Source organism: Neolamprologus multifasciatus, chromosome 12, assembly GCF_963576455.1.
Source record: "Neolamprologus multifasciatus chromosome 12, fNeoMul1.2, whole genome shotgun sequence".
NCBI classification, from domain to species: Eukaryota; Metazoa; Chordata; class Actinopteri; order Cichliformes; family Cichlidae; genus Neolamprologus; species Neolamprologus multifasciatus.
Genome location: NC_140450.1, coordinates 16,501,691 through 16,517,821, shown reverse-complemented (window position 1 = coordinate 16,517,821; position 16,131 = coordinate 16,501,691). Strand labels below are relative to the sequence as shown.

Below are 16,131 nucleotides of genomic sequence, written 5' to 3'. Positions count from 1 at the left end.
ATACATGTCCTGCACCACACTCATATACTTTACCACTTTTGACTTCCTTGTGGAGTACCAAAATTCCTCTCTTGAAACCTTATCGTAAGTGCTGAGAGAGTGCAACTTCTTATGACGCTCTCTATACATCTCCATCAACACTCTTAAGGCGAACATAGCACATGAAGCACTCTGGCTTCATGCTATGGCTTATTACCATTATTCTTCTGTAGTTAATACAGCTCTTCACATTATCCTTGTTCTTGAAGTACCGTGCAGTTCTTCATTCTTCAGGCATCCTCTGAAATTGTATTAAACAATCAAGTTAAAGTCCATTGCCCTCTCTCTCTGACTTCTCCATACCTCCACAGGTATGTCATCTGGACTTTTCCTGTTTCCATTCTCTTGATAGCTCCTCTCACTTCCTCCTTATTACTTCTCTGCACTTCCTGATCCACTAACTTAACTTCATCTGTCCCCCATTTCATTTTTTCTTCATCAGTTTCTCAAAATACTTCTCAACACACCATTTTACATCTCTTGTTGAAATATATGCGTTGACTCCATATTTATGTTATAATTAGCCATAATCATAAAGTTTGTCAACTTGAAAAATCAATTAATGCAATCTGAACAAGACAAATGTTGTTTAATTTTAAAATATCACATGTATCATTAAAAAAAAAACGATTCAAAAGAAGTCAAAAGACAAATGGGATAAAGAATAATTATTAGTTTGTTTCTTTTTTGTCATGAACATTTTCATTAAGTTTCAAAACCATTAAACCATAGAAAAGAAAAACAATTCACAAGAAAAAACAAAATTATACTAAAATGTAACTCAAAATAGACAGAGAAAGGTTGTAGCACTCTTCCTTGCATGACCAAAAAACAACACCAGTCCTATGAGGTTAGAACGATGCCACCTTAAAATAGTACTGGAAAAAAATATTGAAAGTGAAAGATTTTACAGTTTCAATTAAACTTTTATTACTATCATTTTTTTCACTTTCAATACAAAATGTTTCAGTACATTTATGTCATTTACAATATTTTTTTTTCAGTTTCAATATTTTTTTCAGTTTTATTTTAAGGTGGCATCGTTCTAACCCCATACAATTCCCACTTAAATGATAAAACTCAGGCCCAAGAAAGAAAGAAAGGCTCGGTAGAGAAATCCCTATCCTGCTTACATTAGTTTATCTATAAATAATATAATCTTTTATTGTTTATTTTTTTTAATTATTTTTATATGTATTTTTAATATACCTACATTTATTATTTAAATCTTATTTAACACGATATGACACGTTAATCTTACGTTAATCAACCTCTAATTGATAGACCGTTACCGGTGATGCCTTCCTAGGCACTTCGTAAAACACAAATTCTTAGATCTTAAAGTAGCCTAGACTACCAGTCTGTCAGTATTTATTACTTGACAGCAGCCACAAGTAATAATTTGTGTGTTTTTTAATTGATATTACAAAATACTTAAATTGGGGCTTTAGGGGGATTTTGTTGTCTATTCATTTATTTATGTGAAACTAAACATGATTTGTTTTTACAGCAGTCAGGGGAGGTACTTGAATGTTTCAGTCCTAGGCAGCAGGCAGCTCGCACAGACTGAGCTGTCTGTGTGGCAATGATGGATACAAGCTAATCGTCCAACGTTACAAAACGTCTACAAAAGCTGTTGGAATATATTACGAGGTGTCACTCCATATATCGCCTCATAAATTTGGCTCTGATTTCTGACAGGCAGACATATCCGGTAAGTAGGTTCGGCTGCTAGTTTTAGCTAAGCGACCTAAAAACGGTAACAGCAACTGTGATGGAACAGCGCTGCTAACAATGTTAGCGTTAGCTTGCAACGTTGAGTTCCTTCGCTTCTTCTTTTAGCATTGGCTCAAATTTAAAAACAGACAAATGTGGCCATTTCTTTACACGTTTATGTAGCTTTGTCACACATTTAATAAACAATATACATAAAAAAATCGAAGTTAGTATTGCTGCTTTCTGTTGACCTGAATTTACCTAATCAATTATACGAAGGACCCCTTTTTCTCGAGTTCCGTGTTATCGCCACCGTCACGATACGGGTGGCTCTGATGTATACTGCCAAACACAGCACAGGTATACCCTGGCTCCAGGCCTGTGCTTTGATTTAGTAGTAGCCGTCAGATTTTTCTAACGTGATGTTAAATTGAAGGTTTGCTGGTCGTTAATTTTGTTACACGTTAAACAGTTCTTTGCGCCTTTGCAATCCTTGGGTCATTTGTTTGACGAAGGAGAAACACGGAAAGCAGGAATCCGCATATTATTTAAGTCGACAGTATGTATTACAAACTAGACAATACGGCACTTCGTCGGTGATGTGTAATGCTGCTCTTTGGTGTGTAGTTGTTGCATTTTAGCTCCCGTTGGTCCTTGGGAATGTCCTTCTAGCTTGTTTTTCCCCCTCCCAATTAAAAACATTTTAACTGAGTCACCACTTTGGAGGACATCTTTTTGCTGTTTGTGGTGCTGGGTATGTTTAGTGTGACACCGTGCAGGTGTGTAATATTTGTAAACATAACACCAAAGCGGTGTATGTGTTGTTTCCAATAGAATCACTCAACATACTGTTGTCTGTATGTATGTGCAAATAACATTTCCTGTGTAAGCTTTTTGTGTTTTTGCTGACACAAAAGCTGCAACAAGCGACAGCGAGCTTTTTTTTTCACATGTCTGCAACCAACTTGCAAAACCACCACCTTTTTGCCAGAAATGCACAGAAAAGATGTATTTAAAAGATGCAGTTAGAAAATAAAGTGTGGGGAAGTGTGCTAACCGTGGCTGTGCTTTGTGTGTTTTCAGTTGGTAGACAGCAATGGGTGGGCTGGGGAACGGGCGTCGTGGAGTAAGGTCACCGCCTCTTATGATTGCCGCTTTGATCGCCTGTATCTTGGTTCTGGGCTTTAACTACTGGGTGTCCAGCTCCCGCAACCTGGAGCTTGAGGTGGGTTAAAAAGTATTCAAACTCTTCCTCATTTCTTATTTCTTTTGCGTGCTTACATGTTTGTTTTTTACATCTTTCTTTAATAGTCCTTACTTTGATGTTGTGTTACATGTGTTTTATTTTACCAATATAAATGTGCCAAGAACTGTTCTCGCTTACCTACTTAAAAAAAAAGTATAAATACTATCATAATTTGGAGGCCTTTGTGACCTTGTAATGATTGCACCAATTATAACTTTATTCTTTTTTCTTTCACACACAATTACCAGGAAGCTATGCAACACATGCAATTATTTATACAGTACATATACATTTCTTGGTGTATTTCCTTTTCTATAAAATACCCATAATTTATGCAGTGCTTAAATTTACTTACATTGGGGCCCAATGAATGTAAAAACAAAGAATTACCAATTTTTATTTATTTATTTATTTATTTATTTTTTACCAGATTTTTGTTTCTAAGAAAAATGAGAGCCATAAATGAGGATATTCGTTTAAAATTTCGACAGAACAGTAGCAGTATAATGTCCTCGTACGTGGATATCAGGCCCTTGTAGAGCAAAATTGAATATTTGGGTTTAAATAACCAAAAGTGTGATGTCCACATATGTGAAAGCCAGGTCCTAGGAGGTTAAAATGTAATTATTTCGTCTTCCCTGTAAAACACCTGATGTTAGGCAATACTAATTAACTTCACTCCTGCATTACCTAAAATTACTTACAAATTGCTTAAAATTACTTACATAGTACTTAAATGTAATTAAAGTGTAATTATTTTTGTTTCCTGTGAAAACCTGACTTGTTACCCCATTATTCAAGTGTTCTTACCTTTAAGTACTTAAATACTTAAAGGTAAGTACTCTAAAATAACAGGGTAACAGGTCAGGCTTGATTTAACAGGGTATTGACACCCTTAGTCACAGTTCATATTATAAAGTATTCCAGAATATTTTCCTGAAAGTCATCAAGATGTTCTTTTGGCAAATGTAAGAAGAGCCTTTGAGTGATTTTTTTATTTATTTATTTTTTTTAATTGTGATTTTCTTTTCACCATTTAACTCAACCATGGATGCCATTTTTGCTCACTCTCTTTCTTACTATTGAATTATGAACTCTTAACTGAAGCAAGTGAGACCTGCAGTTCTTTAGATGTTGTTCTGGGTTCCTTTATGACCTCCTGGATGAACTTTAAGGCGCTCTTGGAGTAATGTTTACCATTTTAATGTTGGTAGGCTGGCCACTCCTGGGAAGGTTCACCACTGTTCCAAGTTTTCTTCAATTGTGGATAATGGCTCTCACTGTGTTTCACTTAGACGTGGCTTTGTAACACTTTTCAGATTGATAGATGTCAGTGACTTTGTATTTCATCCGTTAAGAGTTTTTGAGTTTTCTTTAGATTGCAACATGATGTGTTGCTTCTTGAGATATTTTAGCCTACTTCGCTTTGTCAGATAGGTTCTATTTAACTGATTTCTTAATTCAACAGGTCTGACAGTGAATAGTGAATAGTAACATTGAATCAGTTGAATCAGTATTCCAAAAAATGTGGTTAATCTCAGTTAATTGATCATTTTAAAACTGCATCTTTATCAAATTTTAACATTTGATGATCTGAAGTATGTAAGGGTGACAAATAATTAGGTAAGAAAGACTCTTGTTTTAGCTTAATTGACACAGGAAATAAGGTAAAACATGCACGTATAACTATATATATCTATATGCATAGTTAACCCTTAAAGACTCAATCTGAACCAGGACGTTTCTGTCATTTTGTTCTCTTCATATGGATGTTATCATGACCCATGACAAATTCTAAATAGGTGTCCTATATAAAAAGCAGTAACGTGATACTGATCTTGCTTCATGTGACACAGACTAAACTGTATGAGCTGGAGGGCCAGGTGCGACGTGGAGCAGACGAGATGAAGAAGAAGAAGGAGTTCGAACAGGTGATCGAGAAACAAAAGGATCAGATCAGCAACATACAAAGTCTCTATAAGAGCAAGCTGGAGGGAGCTGAGATCTCCTGCAGCCAACACAAGGTGCACACAAACAAAACTGGTGACAAAAAAACCTTTATGTGCACAAACACCACCTCAGAGGTGCTGTCTATCAGCTATTGTCACAAGGGAATATGTGGGCAATGAACACACTTTTCTGATTTACTCACTGTTGCAATTCACACCACATAAACATTTTATCAGGGAAAAATTTCATATGAACTATAAATAAGTGTGATAAGTGAGTACTGACATGCGTTGTGTGTTTGTGTTTAGGCCACACTGCAGCAGAACATTTCCTCCAGTGCAATAACCATACAGGAACTCAAAGGTAACGTAATGTTTAGCTTCTGCCCCTTTATTTGTTTTAAGTGTTGCGTTGACTTAACAACCATCACATGGCCGCTACAAAACTGTGAAGTTAATTTCATGTATGTGTATGTTTGTCTTTGTGTGTACTGTAGGTCAGCTGAGTTGGCTGAATGATGCTCTGGGGAAACTTGAGAAAGAGCTGCAGAGTTGCCAAGGCAACATCAACACACTTAATAACAAACTTATGTATGACATGTAAGAAAATGATTCTTCATCATTATTATTATTATTATTATTATTAGTAGTAGTAGTAGTAGTAGTAGTACACACTTATATTTGTATGCATCTGTTTGTAAAGAAAGTATGATCACTGCACATGTCACTATAATATGCTACTGTTTACCGTCTGTGTGTTGTGTATGTAGGACCCAGTGTAACGCCCAGGTGCTGTCCCAGAAAGAGCTGTGCAATGAGAGAGTGGCTGCCGCTAAACTTGAAGCTGAGAAGAAAATGCAGAAGCTCATCCATACACCTGTCTCCTCACAGGTGGGTTTGGCTTTTCTGTTAAGCAGCAAAGCATGTGAAAGGATGTGAAGTCACTAGTCTTTCGACATGATTGAGACTTGGGCAGAGGGGTGGACCTGATTCTTTTCTTTTTTTTAAAAGCACCGTTTTTTTTGTCACCAACCCCGTTATGTTAATCAGGACAAGGTAAAATCTTAATGTCGTAAAACACCTTCTTACCATACGTGATTATCGTCACTACTGTTTTTACATGCAAATGGGGAAATTTGAGTTCCTTTTGCTCATGTTTGTTTGCACATCCAGGCAAAAAAGAAAAACCCTCTAATTCTGCATGGCAAGAGCTATGGAGCTGTGACACAGAATTTTATATTAATTTCTTAGCAGGAAAATGTTGGAGCAGTGGAAATCAACAAATCAGTCAAGGCCCTGTCTGATGGAATTCCAGCAACTGCTTCAAGCCAAACACCAAGTCTCTCTCAACCCAAAGGAAATAAAGTCCATGAACTACTGACAAATGAAATAATGGTGGATATAAGTAAGACAAAAAACATAAATAGTCTGCTTAACTGAAATATACACTTGTACATATTGTGTGTCTAAGCATAGTTAGTGGACAACCTCACATTGCACTTGCTTTTTGTTTTGTTTTTTTCTAGTTCCCAGCGCTCCAGTGGAGCAGCCTACATCAAAGGATCTCTCCAAAGCAGGGCCAGAGTCTGTTCATGCAACTGCTGCATTGAAACAGGAAGACAAACAGCCACAAGAAGGAGCTGACAATGCAGATGAGGTGGAAGGAGAGACTGGTAAACCTTTGGAGAATAATCTGATTGAAGACAAAGAGAATGAGGCGATGGATGCTCATGAAGAAGATCCTCAGACAGAAGGTAAATAATTTGGATAGTCACACACATTTAATGTATTAGCAGCTGTGTTTTCCTGCCTGGCAATCACACGTCCTGTTGTTTAGTGGAAAGACTTTACCACAGGGCCCAAACCAGTACTAACTGAGCACTTCCTCTTACTGTTTTTAAAATTTGAGAAAACTCTTCAGTTTAGTGAACAGAACCTCTTCGTTATGTAACAGCGTTTTTATTAGAGGTAATTTTTTTTAAAACTTCTTCCTACAGTGTCACAATATTGGTGCTGATCGCTCCACAAAAGCTGCTGTACATGTGCACATGTATGAAAGCAACAGTGTTATATTATAGTTTTTCATTTTCTAATTATGATTTTATTATTTCATTTAGAATTTTAATTTTAGTTAGCATCCAGAGTTGATTTTCTTATTTCAGTTTAGTTTTTAACTGTTTGAAAATGCTTAGTTTCTGTGTTAGCTTTAGTCTTTTATTTATTAGTCTTTGGAGGGAATATGTTAGAGACAAGATTCAGGAAAATCAGTTCATTTAAATGTTTTTCAAACATGTGTTTTTTGTTTTTTTGTTATTTGAGTTAACTATAATGTTTTTTCACATCTAGTTTTAGTTTTTAAGATTAGTTTTAGTTAATGATAATAATTTCTTTTGCTAATATATTTATAACTTGGAGTGTGTGTGAGAAAACTCACCATGTTTTACCAACAACCTCATTGACTGAGTAGCAAGAGATTATCTATCTATAGATTTTAGGCTATTCTTATAGACTTTTCAGCAAAAACAATGCACTTGTGTTATATGGTTATATTTTGACATCTTTTATACCTTTTTTAATGTATTTTATTCTATCTGTGATTTGTTCTTTCAGAAGCTGACCCTGGAATGGAAGGGATGCTGATTGGTCGAGGAAAGGCTGATGAAACTCAAGCTGGTCAGAAACTTCAGGAACCAGAAGAGTATGACGCAGATGAACAAGTCGTGGGTGGAGAAGATTTAGAAAAACCACAGGAGAACAAACAGGATGAAAATATAGGTATGTGTGTCAAATAAGCATTTAGAGAGTGAGCGCATTCTGGTCTCGACAGGCTTTATGTCAGTAGGAAGGATGATTCTGAATGCCAGAATCTGTCCTTCAATCAAACTTCAATCAAACTTTATCGTATAGCCCTTGGCAGTCCTAGTATAAATTTTTATGCAAAGTAAAATGTCATATCGCAATATAATCACTATAGCTATATTTATGTTCTCTAGCGAGCACAACAACAGAACAAGCACAGGCAATAGCTGCAGGGTTCGTACGGGTGCTTGAAATCCTTGAAAATGCTTGCATTTTAATGTTGTCGTTTCAAGGTTTGAAAAGTGCTTGAATTTCAGATGTGGTGTGCTTAAAAGTGCTTGAAAGTGTAGCTGTATTTCATTCACCACAAACAACTATCTGATTGAATAGTTTTCCTATCAGATAGAGAAATAAAATGAGTCGCAAAATGTAAAAGCAAAATTTCCCCACCTGGCTGCCTTGTGTCTGTTTCAATGTGTGACCCCGCCCCTCCCTCGGCCAGTCGGGGATGAGTGCGCTAACATACCTGTAGGTTGCTGTTATAATGAGTGTTGTCGGAAAACGACAATGGCGGAGTTTGCGCTCTTCAGTCGCATGATAGGTGAGTGCTAGTAAATAATTTTCCAGTACGCGTACGTTACACAAGCTATTTTTTTTAAATTATGATTATTATTTTGCTATCAAACTCGCTGGAGAGATGATTGAAATGCACTGAGTGTGATGCAGTATGGCAGCGCTATTATGGAATATGCTGTGAACTTAGCTAGCATTACTTAGCAGTGATATGAGTTAATTTACTCAAGTGAAAGCTTTAAACATTAGCCTGATACATAACTAGCCAACTTAGGCTTTCTGATTAACCCTCTGGGGTCGATGGACCCAGTCTCCATTTCAACTTGGGTTGAACATGCGGACTTCAAACTGTATACCAGTTGTTAAATTGCGTTGATAGGCCACGTAAAACCAGTGTTTGTTTTTTTTCTGGATAAAACAGTGGCGTTTAATCCGGGAAGAAACAGTAAAAACTATTTTCTAAGGAGAGTGCTAGCAAACACGCTTTGCCTGTGAGTGAAAAAAGAAAAAGAAAAAACACTCCATCCCTATTGGTGGAAAAATGTACCATGTCGACCAATCAAAAAATGATATGGCAACATGTGGCATCTGGTTGTTTGGGAAGAGAGGGAAGTTTTAGGAGTGACTGGCAAGAGAGAGCGAGTGAGCGAAAGAGAGAGAGAGAGAGTTTTGATACGTGAGAGGTTTGTGACGTTTGCTGTGTTTGGAGTCTTAAGTTAGTGTGTTGTCTTGTGTAGTTAGTGTGTAGTGTAATTGTTGTTTTGTTTTGTGTGTCAGTTCTACTAGTGAACGTCACAGTTGCTGCAAAAAAGCCACCAAAGGCAGATTGCAGTGTAAACGCTGAGTGACACACCTGCTGTCAGACCTGCAGGTTTATCCCTGTGCTGTTCTCATCTGTGTTATAGTGGACAACAAACTATTTTTTGGAGTTGCATAAATCATTTTTGTGCCTTCTTATCTGATGCAGAACAGCTGATTCTTCTGTAAAGTAGTTTTAAGTAGTTATATAAAAAACTGAGCCTTGGCTGCATTTTTAGGTAAATAGTACCATATAACTTTGTTGTTTGCAAAACTGACAATTTATTTAAAAATGTACAATTTCTATTTGCATTTGAATTTCTGAAAATGATTCGTTAAACATGCTTGTGGTTTTTACAGTCAAAAATGTCACTTTCTACTCGTATTTTAAATTTTGTCTGAATTTAGATAAATTGTGCTGATACAGTATGTCGAAATGAGAAACTAACAGATTAAAAACTCTTTATCTTGCCAAAGGTAAAATATAGTCAAAAACGGCCAATTATTCCCTGGACCCCAGAGGGTTAAAGGCTAAAAGCAAAGTTGTCACCAAGTACTTTTTATATTTGTGTGTATTGCTGCAGCTAACTTGGTGCCTTTGGGTGAAATAATGGTAATATGAGGGACCGATCCCCGATCCATATGGTCATAAAGAATGACCACTTGTTCCCGTGCTACCAAAGTTCCCCGGCTTTCATTCAAAATGTGTTTCTGGTCAGCACCTACACATTAAACTACTTAAACATTATGAATGTCTTCAAGCTCACACTGAGGCCTGTGGGGCACAATCAGCCACTGAGACAGTACACACATTTATGTGTATTTGTATATGAATATTTCATACTTTAAGGCTGCCTGTTTATTTAAGGGAGATGAACAAAATACATTGGAATTGTACGTGATAATATGACGGATGACAAATTCTATAGATTTTAAGTAGATACTTGTAAATTTTCTTAAAGTCTTATATGTTGAATTGAACTATGTGATCTATTCAAAGCCTCTCCCAGTCAGTGCTATTCCCAAACCACGCGGAGCTGCACTATAAGGACTAAAGAGCTGCATGCGGCTCCGGAGCCGCAGGGTGCCGACCCCTGATCTAAAGGGTATAACAAAAAGGGGGAGCTTCCTGCTCGAAAATGAAATGTCCCCATGTCCCCACTGGGCGATCGTGGCTCAAGAGTTAGGAGTTCGCCTTGTAATCGGAAGGTTGCCGATTCGAGCCCCGGCTTGGACAGTCTCAGTCGTTGTGTCCTTGGGCAAGACACTTCACCCGTTGCCCACTGGTGGTGGTCAGAGGGCCCGGTGGCGCCAGTATCCGGCAGCCTCGCCTCTGTCAGTGCACCCCAGGGTGGCTGTAGCTACAATGTAGCTTGCCATCACCAGTGTGTGAATGTGTGCGTGAATGGGTGGATGACTGAACGGGTAAAGCACTTTGGGGTTCTTAGGGACTAGTAAAGCCAGGGCTCGCAAAATCGCTAGCCGATCACAAAATGGAAAAGATATGACAAATCGAGCCTGTTCTCACTCCCGAGGCGTAACATGGCGACGTTTTGTCACGTCCCGCGGCGTTCCTTAGGAACGCGAAAGGAGACTTTCGGCGTTCTTATGGTACGTGGCGGGTTATGGCTGAAATCCAGTGCAATGACGCTCCCGCGGTAATCAACGTTCCAGCCCTGTATTCCAGCCCTAAACCTAACCTTATCCCTAGCCCTAACCATAACCTTTTTCCTCACCTTAAACAGGACTTAAATGATGTTAAATAGCGTGTTTCTAAGCTATTTGAAGGAAAAGAGCGAACATGTGTAGATTGAGTCCATACGGTTCTCACATTTCCTCATTTTTCCGAGGTCGTCATTTAGGAATGTGTTGGGTAGCCGAAAACGTAATATGTTGACGATTTGTCACCTAGCCTAAAATGTTACGCTTTGAGAGTGTGAACGTGTTGGACAAATCAGACTATGAGGCAAAAAGAAAGCGCATCTTTTTTGGTTTCATGGACAAAAGAATTTCTGTGGCTGGAATATGACGAGCTAAATATCATGATGTTCTGCCAGGTGTGTTGTGAGTTTCATTTGATTTCTGAGTCGACAAGCGCCTTTGTTACTGGGACCAGTCATTTTAAGAAAGACCCCATCAGAACCCATGAGAAATGCAAGAAATGCATTATTGCCCAGTCTGCAGTATCTTTCCCAGAACAAACACCAATTGCAAAAAAACATACTACAAATAAACCAAGCACAACAAGAACTCCTGAAAAAGCTGTTTAGAACAGCGTGCTATATTGCAAAGAGTGAACTACCATTGGCAGAATTTAGCAGTCTTTGCAAACTTCAAAAAGCAAATGGCCTAGATCTTGGTTCCACTTACTTCTTACCTGTGACTTCAGTGAAAATTTCAGATTCAGGATCTGACACAGACTGATTCATGTTCTACACAGTTCTTACAAGTTCATAGAAATTTCTGTTCAATTTGAACCAAGTATTTGAGTTGATGGTTTTAATTTTTATACAGTTGTTGTGATTTGTATTTTAACAATTTTTTTGATTAATTTTTGTTTCCGTTACAATATTATACTTTAATGTATAATATTGTAAAGGAAACAAAACGTTAAAAAAAATTCTTTTTTTATTCGGGCTACTTAAATTTATTTTGGGCTACCAAAAACTGAAGAATGCCTGCCCGAAGGGCTACCAGAGATTTTGAAATTTTGCGAGCTTTGAAAGCGCTATACAAATACAGGCCATTTACCATTTTTCTGGGCGTGGGTGCTTAACTAGTTAAAAAGAACAAAAAAACAAACAAACATCTGTCTCCTATTTTTTTTATGTCACAAAGGAAAGAAGCTTCAATATCTGATGAGAAGACATTAATTTGTTGGTGTTTGTGGTGTTTGGTGCAGTTTTCTTGTTTTCTGGGTTGTTGTTTATTTACAGTGGAGATGAAGATCTCTAACAAGTTGATTTGTTCACATTTGCACATCTTAATTTTTAAGAGGAATGTGTTTTTTGAGTTTGTACACTATATGCATGTAAGGCAACCGTTTCCTTTTTCACTATTTTTGTGTGCTGCATTTTTCTCTTTTAACAAAAGGGGAACAAAAGACATTTAAGTCGACCTAAGATGATTTGTTTAAATTTTTACAAGGTCTTACTGAGGTGATGCAAAGTGAAACATGCTTTCTTCTTTTTTGGTAATGTGCTGGAAAAGCTTGAAAATTGACCTTTAATGTGCTTAAAAAGTGCTTGAATTTGACCCTGAAAAATGTGTATGAACCCTGTAGCTGATTGTCAGCCTTCCCTGGTGATTTAGTAACTAATAAGGAAGCTACTTCAGCAACTTTTACTAAAGCACAGTACTTTGCAAAATATGTAAAAAAAACAAAACAAAACAAAAAAAAACTGGAAACACTACACACTGTTTCTTCATTTGAGGCAAAATGCACTTTTGAGTACTACCAAGAAGGAGAAGTGGCAGCTGGTGATTTGGAAGAGCAAAGACTGGATGTGCTCATACACGGGGAAAGAAGGCCTGTAAGCAACTTGCTAAAAAAGCCTGAGTAAAGATACAACATTCCAGTTAGAAAATATTTTCCTTTTTTATACAATACTGTGCTGTTACTGAAGAGTTATAATGCTTTAGTTATTCTCAGACAGAAGTATTATGCAGTTATTTTTTACTTTAAATTTCTGGAGAAAATACGACTTCTGAAGTGTCACTGGATATAACGCTCCATGCCAAGCTGCAGGCATCAAAGCGTTGTTCAGTATTTTTATTTTATTTATGTATTTATTTTGTAATTAGACTTTTTTTTTTCAATATCATGATCTAACTTTGAGGCCATATTGGCCGGTAATAGTGATCATTACAAAAATAAATGTACGTTGTCATTTTACAAAGTTCTTGTTTCTTTTTAATAACCATGTTGTACTTGTTGGTAGACAAGGTCATGGAGGATGAACTGGCTGACTACAATGGAGATGATGAGAATGAAGGGGAGCCTGAAGCAGACAAACAAGCTGAGCTAGCTCAAATCTAAGGTATACACTCAGACACACACACTGTTGTCTTGCTCCGTGGCATTCACATACTCTATCATTCTTCAGGTCGTGATGAAAAAACACTGACTCAACACGATATGCAGTGTAATTGCTGAAATAATGTCCTATCAAGCACACGTTTTTGTTCAGAGAGCAATCTGAATGCGATTTTCTTCATGTTTGTTCATGTTTACTTAATTTTATGAGTTTAACGACTATTTAGCATCCATCCATTCTGCATTACTCCACTGCAAATTACAAAGATGAGACATCTGGAGTTATTGATCTGGCCTTCCTTAAGGGTTTTAACCTAATGATGGACTCCTTCACTTGCTTCAGCATCTGTATGAACCTCATATTTAGAGTTAAAGTTGAACAGTTACCATATCCAAGTTCAACACTTAGAATAAACTTATATTTGCTTAATTATTTGTAGAATAACAAGGAAACTGGCGTCACCAGGCCCTGAAGCTGTTGATAAGCCAATCATCCAGTTGCTTTTCACCCTTTAAAAATGGGAGATGATGTATAAAAATGACTGTATGTTCTGAACAGTTCACAGTACTTTTGTTAAACTCCTTGGATTAAAGCTGAAGGTCTGCATATTAACTTCTTGGCAAAACTGTACATGTCAAGAAGTTCAGCAAGTGAGAGACTAATAATTATTTTGAAAGACAACCCCCTGCATCCAGACTGAGCTCAGCAGAATCAGGAAAGCAGCCAGCAACAAAGCAGAGAAAATATGATACAGTTCTATGTAAATATCCTGTGGTGATGAGTGTGGGAGATGGACAGGCTGGAGCCAGGCCCAGTCATTTTACTGCAGAAACAAAACCATGAATAAACATGGCTACACTTGGGAACTAAAGTCTGATACAGCAGCATGTAGTAATAAATCAGTACCAAGATGAAAATGAAAAGCTTAGTACATCATGCATACTGAAGTAAAGACAGTTAAGGAAACAGTTGGCACATTCGTTCACTGATGCATCTTTTTCTGAATGTATTTTTGTTGCAGGGCACAGCTTGAGAAGGATGCCGGATATCAGATTGGGGAAACAGGATCTGCTTTACATCCACAATGCTGTACAGGTTCAAGCAGCTCGGGGGAAAATAAACATCAAATTGAGTTTACTGTATGAAAAACTGGTTAAAAGTAGCTTCCTGGATGACTTTCTTTAATCTTTTAATTTGATATTTTCTTATCATCTACTATTTAACTCAAGTCTCAAGACTGTCGACTTGGAAAAACTGAATACCTGGAATTCAAACATTGTAATGACATGTTGACTTTCACTGTTTGTCTAGTTTTCAGTGGTTTTAAGGTTTGAAAAGCTGCAACAAGTTTAAAGATCTGAGTAATTTCTGTCACAGAATTGCTCCATCTTGCCGCCGCTCTTCAAGATTCAACAGCACGTTGAACAAAGCCTTAACTCACTCATAGAAATGATTTTGAGGTCAAGATATGCTAATAATTATGTTAGTTCTAAAGCGCCATTATCAAACTGTTCGGAGCTACATTTTCAATCACAGCGTGTCATAATGTCAAACATGTGAGTTTTAAATTATAATGAAATGGAATTGCTGGAAAATGCTGACACGTAGTACATTCTTTACCTGATCATAGGTTAACATTTTGACTGTCTTTGGTCTGCGGGGCTAAATGGACTGTGCATTATGTCTGTAAGTGGAAGGGGGGGGGGGGGGGGGGGGTGTGTCTGACAATTGCTGTTACATTATGAAGGGCATTTCCATGGAGCGGGGATGGCGCCTCAAGCTTTATTTCTCCTGCACTAATTTGGAAGCAGTTAGGCAAATGTCAAGTAATGGTAGCTAGATGTCAGGTGTAATTATATCCAGATTATTTTCTGCCTTTTGTTGTATGCAGGTTTGTCTGCGCTCTGCTCTCTATAGAAAAATTGACTAAAGAGCTGCAATTATAGGCAGTGTTAGAAGTGTAATCACTGTAATTTTCATAACACCGTGGTTATCATTGCAAGTATCCCGACGCGTGCAGTGCAAATTTCTCTTCCTAGGCTACTTTTCATTTGCCAATTTGAAATTTTTTTCTTTCTTTGGGTGGTTACAGTACAATAGGTTTCTAACGCAGTGACATTCATCTGCCCGGTGTGACGATGGGTTTGACTGCTGGTGTTATTCAGCCCACAGAAACTTCTATTTTCAATTCAAGCACCTAAAATATCCTGTACCATCGTTTTGTTCTGTTGATTTTAAAGCACACGATCTGCCTTTTGGTAGAAAGTGTGCAGCTGCCAAATTAATGTGGTCTTCACTTTACACTTAAATGCATTAGCTTCAGTGCAGAAGCACAGAGTGAATATATGTGGAGGAATGTATGAGCTGTAGTTGTTTCTCAAGCTCTGAAGCACACACAGGTAAACTAAAAGCTTCTCGGATACAACAACATTGTTCAGGTGTCATAGAAAAAATAAAAAAAGTGTCATTATGAAATTCTTGACCTAATCAGAAGGTGCAGAGCTTGGGAAGCAACTGTTCATTTCAAATTCTAGATCAAATAGCTTTGATCCTTTTAGCAACACGGACTAAGAGATGATAGTCGATAGGCAGCAGCACTATCTCATGCTTGAACATAAGTCAACATCACTCCTGCAGCAGCACTCCTCAAAACTAATCAATGCAATTTTGCTGCCTTGTTGTCTCCCCTTTGGCCCATCTGCAGGGAACTTATGTTACAGTTTGTTTGTTTTTTTGATTGTGTTATTTTATTTATGTTTTTTATTGTTTGTTTCAGCGTCTAACTTTGCTATCCTTGATAACTACTGCATTGTTTTCAGGAAGTTTTGTTTACTGAACTCAAAAGTATGTGTAGCCTGAGAGAGAATGTTTTATGATTTTTATTAATTAGATTAACTTTTATTAAAATTTGATTTGTTGGAATTTGCATTTTATTTTATTCTGAACTGCTGAACAAATTTGTGAAAGATTTTAA

General features: G+C 37.3%; 1 protein-coding gene across 4 annotated transcripts; it reads left to right on the top strand.

Moving 5' to 3' along the window:
- Nucleotides 1–1,558: 1,558 nt before the first annotated feature.
- Nucleotides 1,559–16,079, top strand: golm1 (golgi membrane protein 1). 4 transcript variants are annotated; one of them, XM_085180652.1, is made up of 11 exons: nt 1,559–1,753; nt 2,839–2,980; nt 4,858–5,025; nt 5,260–5,314; nt 5,448–5,541; nt 5,721–5,841; nt 6,202–6,355; nt 6,477–6,704; nt 7,561–7,725; nt 13,062–13,160; nt 14,179–16,079. In XM_085180652.1, the coding sequence occupies exons 2-10, from the start codon at nt 2,852–2,854 to the stop codon at nt 13,157–13,159; spliced, it is 1,212 nt and encodes a 403-aa protein (XP_085036778.1). In that variant the 5' UTR covers nt 1,559–1,753; nt 2,839–2,851; the 3' UTR covers nt 13,160; nt 14,179–16,079. The 4 variants fall into 4 exon arrangements, with proteins under 4 accessions (XP_085036778.1, XP_085036777.1, XP_085036779.1 ...); XM_085180651.1 differs by having other exon boundaries at nt 5,448–5,550; nt 6,205–6,355; XM_085180653.1 differs by having other exon boundaries at nt 1,560–1,753; nt 4,858–4,932; nt 5,448–5,550.
- Nucleotides 16,080–16,131: the final 52 nt, after the last annotated feature.

Coding starts and splice junctions, on each gene's coding strand:
- golm1 (XM_085180650.1), top strand. CDS start 2,852: ATGGGTGGGCTGGGGAACGGGCGTCGTGGAGTAAGGTCACCGCCTCTT. Junction 2,981..4,857: donor CCCGCAACCTGGAGCTTGAG/GTGGGTTAAAAA, acceptor CATGTGACACAG/ACTAAACTGTATGAGCTGGA. Junction 6,705..7,560: donor AGAAGATCCTCAGACAGAAG/GTAAATAATTTG, acceptor TTGTTCTTTCAG/AAGCTGACCCTGGAATGGAA.